This window comes from Plutella xylostella, chromosome 5, assembly GCF_932276165.1.
Source record: "Plutella xylostella chromosome 5, ilPluXylo3.1, whole genome shotgun sequence".
NCBI classification, from domain to species: Eukaryota; Metazoa; Arthropoda; class Insecta; order Lepidoptera; family Plutellidae; genus Plutella; species Plutella xylostella.
Window position 1 is genome coordinate 10,638,780 of NC_063985.1, and position 9,534 is coordinate 10,648,313.

Genomic DNA, 9,534 nt, shown 5'->3' on the forward strand with positions numbered 1-9,534 from the left:
AGTGGGGCGCAGCATGTGCACTTAACCGCTCCTCCTCGCTTTCCTTGTTATCGCACCTATCTTAAGGTTTTGGTGCTAGGGGTTTTGATGGTGTTGTGGATGTTGATGGATTTTACACAGATTAAATGATATGATAGAATATTTTATGAGCTCTATGCTAAATGAAAGTATATTTTAGTTGATATAATAATATGAAATGTATTTTATCATCATCAGCCTATAATCATCCACTGCTGGACATATGTCTCTCCCAAGGAGCGCCACAACACTCGGTCCTCAGCCTTCCTAATCCAGCTACTACCGGCTACCTGCCTAAGCTTGCACATTTTGACAGCTATGTCGGTAACCTTAGTCCTGTGACGATAATAATACTTATTTTGTGATTGTTATTAATGATAAATTATACATTTAGTTTTTATACATCGCGATACGCGCCCGTTTTATCGAACTGCAAAAAAAGGTAATTTGACAAGTCCTGTAGGTAATTTCAGTGATCGGTATTATTAACTGTATTACAAAAGATGGTAAATATATTTTTATTTGCCTAATCGTACATACCATGGCGATGAAAACATATGTCACGGAAATGAATAACCTGGCCACGGAAATGAATAACCTGGCCACGGAAATGAATAACCAGGCCACGGCAATGAATACATATTATTTTACAAGACATGGCGATGAAATTTTTTTCATTGCCGTGACTTTTTTTTCATTGCCATAGCAAATTTTGGCCACGGAAACCACGGAAATGAAAGCATGGCGATGAAAATCAAGCCATTAAATATAAATAACAAAAAATGTATTTACTATTCGAAGAAACAAACACTTTATAAGATGAATACTTTCAAAATGCTTTCTTTTGAATGCTTACTCAAGAAGACAAACTTAATTTTATAGAAGTTATATCTATCCACGGCGATGAAAGAAAAAATGTCCAGTGACCAAAAACAAATATAATTTTCACTATAGCGCGAAAACGTGGACACCTGTGTACCTCTTTCCACGTCGAGTAGTTAGGCAACACTTGTAAAAAACGATTAGCGCACCGAGGTGGGGACCCAAGTTCATAGATAAAACAATATCCTTGATCATTTTTAGGTCACGGCGATGAAATGTAGTTCTGGGACACATGAATTTTCACTTACCGTTCGTTATATTCTTTATTTATTTGAATAAATGTATCTCGTAACAATACTTTAACTATTAATGTATCAAATGAAACTAAGTTTAAATCTAAACACTCAATATTTTTTCATCAATGAAGAATAATACAAAACGAGATGACCTGGGGACAAACACGGCAATGAAAGATTTGGAGGTTTAATATTTTTTTGTAAAGTATCCATTAATCCTATTGATAAAATATTTAGTGCTTCATATAGATTACTATTCCACATAACCGGAAAAAAATATTAGAAAATTAGAACTTTGTTTTTTAGTACCGATTTCATTGATGCCACGCAAATTTTGGCCGCGGGAAATTCACCCATAAACGGGAATATGTGCTTCGATAAATAAATCATTCTCGCTGTATTCACAATGGTGACCTGGGCTGTACTCCTTTTAACGTGTAAGTACTTTTTAACCGACTTCGAAAAAATGAGGAGGTTCTCAATTCGTCTGTAAAAATTAGTCATAACCAGCTTCATTCTCTAGTTTGTCACGCTGGTAGAGTGGTAACCACCATCAGTGGACCACTTTACCAGTGTGACAAACTAGAGAATGAAGCTGCTTATATCTATTTTTTACACATTAATGGTCTTCCCCCGGGGACTGTCTTACCCCACCTTACTATATGATTATTTTTTTTATGTATGTTCATCGATTACTCCGTGATTTTATGGACCGATTTTGTCAATTTTTGTTTTTGGGTTGACGTCAGGGGCGGTCCCATTTTTTTCAAAATTTTAGTCCACCCACAATAGTTGAAAAAGGGGTAAAAACAGGGTATGAATTTCCATTTGGGCACCTTTATAGGCTCGGTTATACCAATTCTAATGAAATTTAGAACGTAAATATAGTTCTTATAATAAACAATTGGTGGAAGTTGGTGCCATATATGATTTCTTCTGATTACTTTGTCACCGTACGCGTACGTACCAACATCAAAAAAGAACAGTAGGTACGGTCAGGTGCAGATAAACCTGACCCCCCTCTCATAGTAACAATGCTTCTGAGGGGGGTCAGGTTTCTCTGCCCCTTACGTACCAGCTTAGATCACATAGAATTTGGTCTAAATATTTATTTATTCTTCATTGCGCAATATACAATATACATATAATTATTTTTTACTTTTTAGTGGTTATTTGAAGTCGGTTTTTTTTTAATGGTATTTTTTATTAATAAATAACTACATAGATTAGTTGTTTTTGCGAGCATCGCTTGTCCTTAAAACGGAAGCCAGTAAAGTAAAGTAAGAAAAAAACCTACGTACAGTGCGACAAACTTATCTGTTCCGGTGAGAGCGAACTAAATTGATCCATATCTCATTCTTTACTAATGAATTGTATATTGTAAAAGATAAGATGGGTTTAACTTAGCAAGACTCAGAGCACGGACCAAAGTATCGTACGACATCGTGTCGGAGATAATGTATGCAGACGATCTGTGCTTCGTGGCGGAATCCCCAGAAGGTCTGCAAGAGCTGATGAGCAGTCTGAATGAGTCATGCAGTAAGTTTGGCCTAAAGATCAGTGTGAAAAAAACGGAGGTCATGGGTTTGGACACACGTGGTAATGACGACGTGCCACTTACTATAAAACTTGGTGAAGACACACTGAAGCAAGTGGATAAATTTAAGTACCTGGGTAGCACAATAACATCGAATTGTGACCTTGACGCCGACATCAACAACAGGATCGGAGCAGCAGCTGCAGCATATGGCAAGCTACGGGTCAAGGTATTTCGGTCACAGGACTTAAAGTTGGCTACAAAGGTGTCGGTATACATTTCGATTGTTTTGCCCAGCCTCCTCTACGCCTCTGAGACTTGGTGCCCATACCGCAAGCATATACGCGTGCTGGATAGATTCCATCTTAAATGCCTTCGTGACATACTCAACATCAGATGGTCTGGTCGCGTAAGGAACACGGCTGTGTTACGACGGGCCAACGTTGGCGGAATAGAGGCATATCTGATGAGGCGGCAGCTGCGCTGGTGCGGGCATGTCTCCCGGATGTCCACAGAGAGAGTCGCAAAACGCATCTTCTACGGCGAGCTACAGGAAGGCAAGCGGAATCAAGGCAGCCAGTTCCTGCGGCACAAAGATGTGTTAAAGCGTCACATGAAGAGGTGTGACATAGATCCGTCACACTGGGAGATGCAGGCTGAGAACCGATCAGAGTGGAGGCTAACCGTGCAGAAGAAGGTCTTTGAGTTCGAGGCAAAACGGAGAGAAGATCTCGACGCCAAGCGTGACGAGCTCAAGGCTAGACCACCGAGAGCCATATGCTATAATGTTGTCAGAGGAGTGCTGACTTGCCGTCAATGCGGTCGCACTTTCATCAATAAGTTAGGCTATAACAGTCACCAGAGAGCACACGAGAGAAGCTCGCAGTCACACTGACCGAACACGGTCTGGAGAATATATATATATAAGATGGGTTTAACACGCAAACTTAAAATCATATAAAATTAAGAAATATTATAAACATGTATGTGCTGTCACCGGAACAGATAAGTTTGTAGCACTGTATATACAGCTTCCTCCATACCAAAATTTATTCAAATCCGTTCAGTACTTTTTATGTGAAAGAGTAACAAACACCCTCCATAATCACACATTTCCGCGTTTATACTTATATGTTATATTTCGTAGAATTCTTGGATCTCAAGTTATCAACGAGGTTAAGGTTCAGTTAACACTCCTAATCTTCAGCATAAAAATCATTAAACGCTGCGTACTGTGGTATACAATACGCAGCGTTTATACTTCCCAAGAAGAGCCAGAACAGTCCACATCTGGCCTTCTTGTTCTAGCTTCCACTTGCTTTTGGTCTAAGAAACGATGATCCAAATATGGCAATCAATATTTTGATTTGATTTGATCCCCTGGTATATTTGTTTGTTCTTACTCGGGGACTAATGTATAAAGATTGTATTATCTTCAACAATAATTATAAAATCTAGCTAAGAATCAATTTTCCGAAATTCCACCCCCAAAGAGGTAAAAAGGGGAGACAAATTTGCCATGATTAATTAATAGCGTAAATTCGGGCTGCGCCACTGTTATTTCGTGAATTTTCTAAAGGTTATAAATAAAAGATGTCCGTTTTGCAAAGCCGTCTATTCAACTGACATTTCACAAGGCGGGAACATTACCGCACAAAATCCTAGTGTTGCCAACATAAGAGAATAAGTATCTACTACATTACTAACAGTACCCTAAAACGATTTATTAAGTTTAGCCAGACGCAAAGTACTATAAATAAAATTCAGCTGTAAAAAATGTATTTCTATGTACCCCGAAGCCTTAAAATAATAGCGTTAACACCAGGATATACTAACTTAACTAACTACATTACGATCTACACATCAGAGTTAGGTACATAATATATAATGTTTTATCAATGGTCGCTCTGGGTCATAGTGCCTTACACATTTGATCCCTAAAACATTTTAAATTTTCCTTGGTACCATACCTAGCTATTATCACGTACCTATTTTCCGTATAATTGTTTGAATTATTCACAGATTGAGAGAATTAGTCAATGGGAAATTCAATTATAACGCAAATTATAACAACTATATATAAACGGGAATATGTGCTTCGATAAATAAATCATTCTCGCTGTATTCACAATGGTGACCTGGGCTGTACTCCTTTTAACGTGTAAGTACTTTTTAACCGACTTCGAAAAAATGAGGAGGTTCTCAATTCGTCTGTAAAAATTAGTCATAACCAGCTTCATTCTCTAGTTTGTCACGCTGGTAGAGTGGTAACCACCATCAGTGGACCACTTTACCAGTGTGACAAACTAGAGAATGAAGCTGCTTATATCTATTTTTTACACATTAATGGTCTTCCCCGGGGACTGTCTTACCCCACCTTACTATATGATTATTTTTTTTATGTATGTTCATCGATTACTCCGTGATTTTATGGACCGATTTTGTCAATTTTTGTTTTTGGGTTGACGTCAGGGGCGGTCCCATTTTTTTCAAAATTTTAGTCCACCCACAATAGTTGAAAAAGGGGTAAAAACAGGGTATGAATTTCCATTTGGGCACCTTTATAGGCTCGGTTATACCAATTCTAATGAAATTTAGAACGTAAATATAGTTCTTATAATAAACAATTGGTGGAAGTTGGTGCCATATATGATTTCTTCTGATTACTTTGTCACCGTACGCGTACGTACCAACATCAAAAAAGAACAGTAGGTACGGTCAGGTGCAGATAAACCTGACCCCCCTCTCATAGTAACAATGCTTCTGAGGGGGGTCAGGTTTCTCTGCCCCTTACGTACCAGCTTAGATCACATAGAATTTGGTCTAAATATTTATTTATTCTTCATTGCGCAATATACAATATACATATAATTATTTTTTACTTTTTAGTGGTTATTTGAAGTCGGTTTTTTTTAATGGTATTTTTTATTAATAAATAACTACATAGATTAGTTGTTTTTGCGAGCATCGCTTGTCCTTAAAACGGAAGCCAGTAAAGTAAAGTAAGAAAAAAACCTACGTACAGTGCGACAAACTTATCTGTTCCGGTGAGAGCGAACTAAATTGATCCATATCTCATTCTTTACTAATGAATTGTATATTGTAAAAGATAAGATGGGTTTAACTTAGCAAGACTCAGAGCACGGACCAAAGTATCGTACGACATCGTGTCGGAGATAATGTATGCAGACGATCTGTGCTTCGTGGCGGAATCCCCAGAAGGTCTGCAAGAGCTGATGAGCAGTCTGAATGAGTCATGCAGTAAGTTTGGCCTAAAGATCAGTGTGAAAAAAACGGAGGTCATGGGTTTGGACACACGTGGTAATGACGACGTGCCACTTACTATAAAACTTGGTGAAGACACACTGAAGCAAGTGGATAAATTTAAGTACCTGGGTAGCACAATAACATCGAATTGTGACCTTGACGCCGACATCAACAACAGGATCGGAGCAGCAGCTGCAGCATATGGCAAGCTACGGGTCAAGGTATTTCGGTCACAGGACTTAAAGTTGGCTACAAAGGTGTCGGTATACATTTCGATTGTTTTGCCCAGCCTCCTCTACGCCTCTGAGACTTGGTGCCCATACCGCAAGCATATACGCGTGCTGGATAGATTCCATCTTAAATGCCTTCGTGACATACTCAACATCAGATGGTCTGGTCGCGTAAGGAACACGGCTGTGTTACGACGGGCCAACGTTGGCGGAATAGAGGCATATCTGATGAGGCGGCAGCTGCGCTGGTGCGGGCATGTCTCCCGGATGTCCACAGAGAGAGTCGCAAAACGCATCTTCTACGGCGAGCTACAGGAAGGCAAGCGGAATCAAGGCAGCCAGTTCCTGCGGCACAAAGATGTGTTAAAGCGTCACATGAAGAGGTGTGACATAGATCCGTCACACTGGGAGATGCAGGCTGAGAACCGATCAGAGTGGAGGCTAACCGTGCAGAAGAAGGTCTTTGAGTTCGAGGCAAAACGGAGAGAAGATCTCGACGCCAAGCGTGACGAGCTCAAGGCTAGACCACCGAGAGCCATATGCTATAATGTTGTCGGAGGAGTGCTGACTTGCCGTCAATGCGGTCGCACTTTCGTCAATAAGTTAGGCTATAACAGCCACCAGAGAGAACACGAGAGAAGCTCGCAGTCACACTGACCGAACACGGTCTGGAGAATATATATATATAAGATGGGTTTAACACGCAAACTTAAAATCATATAAAATTAAGAAATATTATAAACATGTATGTGCTGTCACCGGAACAAATAAGTTTGTAGCACTGTATATACAGCTTCCTCCATACCAAAATTTATTCAAATCCGTTCAGTACTTTTTATGTGAAAGAGTAACAAACACCCTCCATAATCACACATTTCCGCGTTTATACTTATATGTTATATTTCGTAGAATTCTTGGATCTCAAGTTATCAACGAGGTTAAGGTTCAGTTAACACTCCTAATCTTCAGCATAAAAATCATTAAACGCTGCGTACTGTGGTATACAATACGCAGCGTTTATACTTCCCAAGAAGAGCCAGAACAGTCCACATCTGGCCTTCTTGTTCTAGCTTCCACTTGCTTTTGGTCTAAGAAACGATGATCCAAATATGGCAATCAATATTTTGATTTGATTTGATCCCCTGGTATATTTGTTTGTTCTTACTCGGGGACTAATGTATAAAGATTGTATTATCTTCAACAATAATTATAAAATCTAGCTAAGAATCAATTTTCCGAAATTCCACCCCCAAAGAGGTAAAAAGGGGAGACAAAGTTTGTGTTTAAATCGAATCGTTTCGCCCACATATGTGTACGTAGCTTGTACGCGAAACATACTATGGGTGGAAGTGAAATTTCATCGATTCTAGACGATGTTAGTTTTGTTATAATTTTGTATAGCGTCGGTCGCGACGACGGCGGTGTTCGAACACAACAAGATAGTCGGGGGCGAGGAGACGACGGTCGAGCAGTACCCCTCCATCGTACAGGTGGACTTCCTGTTTTCCACCGGGTGGAAGCAGCAATGCGCCGGCACCATCATCACGTCCTCCGTGGTGGTCAGCGCTGCTCACTGCTTTGTCGAGTATGTACCTGTTCAATAACAATACACTTCAATACACTTTATTTGCACCAAGAACAAAAATAACAAGAACAAAAAAGGTTATTTTTTATAATAGTCATCTTTCATAAGTGGAACAATATAGCGCAAATTACCGCCAGTTTCTAAGTTCCACTTAATCTTACACACTTTCCATGCCATCTGCAGGGACGAAGCCCGTAACGTAGCCGTGGACGTGGACACCCGGCGCATCCGAGCAGGTTCCTCCATGATGAACTCCGGGGACACCATCGTCAACCTGATCTCGTTCCGGAACCACCCGGAGTACGGCATTATTGAGGAAGACGACGCGGACATCAGTCTTCTGTACCTGGCGCAGGAGCTGGTGTTCAGCGCCTCGGTGCAGCCGGCGCCCATCCCGCCGCAGGGCGCGCAGCTGCCCGACGGCTCGGCGGTCACCCACGCCGGCTGGGGACTCACCACGGTCGGTTCTCCTTCATGATTTCAGCCCCTACTGTGATGGAACACCTGTGAAAGGAGTGCCCTATTTGTGGTGCGACGTCGCGTAGTTTTGTGATCAAGCTCTCAGATTGAGACTTGATGTACATTTATGTATGACCACCGTCATGACTTTTGGAGAACACGCAGTCGAGTGTTGAGAAGATGTCGAATGAACGAAAAATGCTCGGGTAGTTTTCGTTCATTCGACATTCCCTCGCACACGGTGTAAGATATTGTGTGTTGAGATTATTTAAGTGATTTTTTAATTAATTATTTTCAAGGGAGTGAAAGTCCAACGCCTGGTTTGATGGACATCATCGATAACTACCCCTCATTTCTCGGAGAAGGTTATGCCATACGGTGGATTGTTTAACATCAATGTCTGTGTCAATGAGGAGCCTTACTCCTTCCTAGGGAGAAAGTAATAAAGAGTTAAACCCAAGCAGTGACTGTCTGAGGATGTTGAGATAGCAATATTTACCTAAGTACTGATTCCACTGTTGCTGACCCTCCCTTTCCGCCTGCAGCCTGGCGGAAAACCCTCGTTGTTGCTGCGTGAGGTGACGATCTACACGGTGAACCACGCGGAGTGCGCACACCGCTACCACGACGAACTCACGGAGAACATGATCTGCGCCGGGATCCTGGACGTGGGCGGCAAGGACGCCTGCCAGGGCGACTCGGGCGGCCCGCTGTACCACGACGGCTGCCTCGTGGGAGTGGTCTCGTCTGGCAGGAGCTGCGCTAAACCCAAATACCCGGGAGTGAGCACCCGTGTGTCTGCCTTCACTACCTGGATCTTGGACAACGTAGACAATGCGGTTTGAGTAACTGGACATATACGTTTTTGTATTATACAAATATATAGGTATATGTTTACATTATAGTATACCTATGTGATTTTTTTTAATGTTTGTCCTTTTTCCACTACACTGACACGCAAGAAAAATAAAGGATGAGTGAATATTAGTAAAGGACAAAGGCAGGGTTCTAAGGACGTTTTGTACCACTATGGAAATGACGGGTTCCGTAATGAAAGTACCATGATTAGAGAGACACTGTACAGGTACACAAGTCAATTAATTACTAGATTTTTAGAAGCTGGGAGAAAAGAGAAAAACGGAAAAAAAGAATCTTTAAAATGTAGTCGCAATGGAACGTAAACATTCATACAGGAAGAATGGAACGTCAAGTGAAGTAATGTTTATGCCAAGTACTCTGTGATTTACGTCATAAATGTCTAGGTTGGATCTCAGTATAATGATAAAAATTGACAAACCAGAGCAGAAAAATTGAAATGAT

At 40.9% G+C, this 9,534-nt stretch overlaps 1 protein-coding gene across 1 annotated transcript; it reads left to right on the plus strand.

Moving 5' to 3' along the window:
- The first annotated feature begins 4,803 nt into the window (after positions 1 to 4,803).
- Positions 4,804 to 9,059, plus strand: LOC105387433 (trypsin, alkaline C-like). Its single transcript, XM_048633404.1, has 4 exons — positions 4,804 to 4,834; positions 7,572 to 7,755; positions 7,939 to 8,215; positions 8,760 to 9,059. Exons 1-4 carry the CDS (start codon positions 4,804 to 4,806, stop codon positions 9,057 to 9,059), a joined length of 792 nt encoding a protein of 263 aa, XP_048489361.1.
- The last annotated feature ends 475 nt before the right edge of the window (positions 9,060 to 9,534 follow it).

What these genes read in the sequence shown, in the direction of transcription:
- LOC105387433 (XM_048633404.1), top strand. Translation starts at nt 4,804, where the DNA reads ATGGTGACCTGGGCTGTACTCCTTTTAACGT. An exon ending in GCTGCTCACTGCTTTGTCGA is followed by an intron (nt 7,756 to 7,938) that starts GTATGTACCTGT and finishes TGCCATCTGCAG; the next exon opens with GGACGAAGCCCGTAACGTAG. An exon ending in CCGGCTGGGGACTCACCACG is followed by an intron (nt 8,216 to 8,759) that starts GTCGGTTCTCCT and finishes TTCCGCCTGCAG; the next exon opens with CCTGGCGGAAAACCCTCGTT.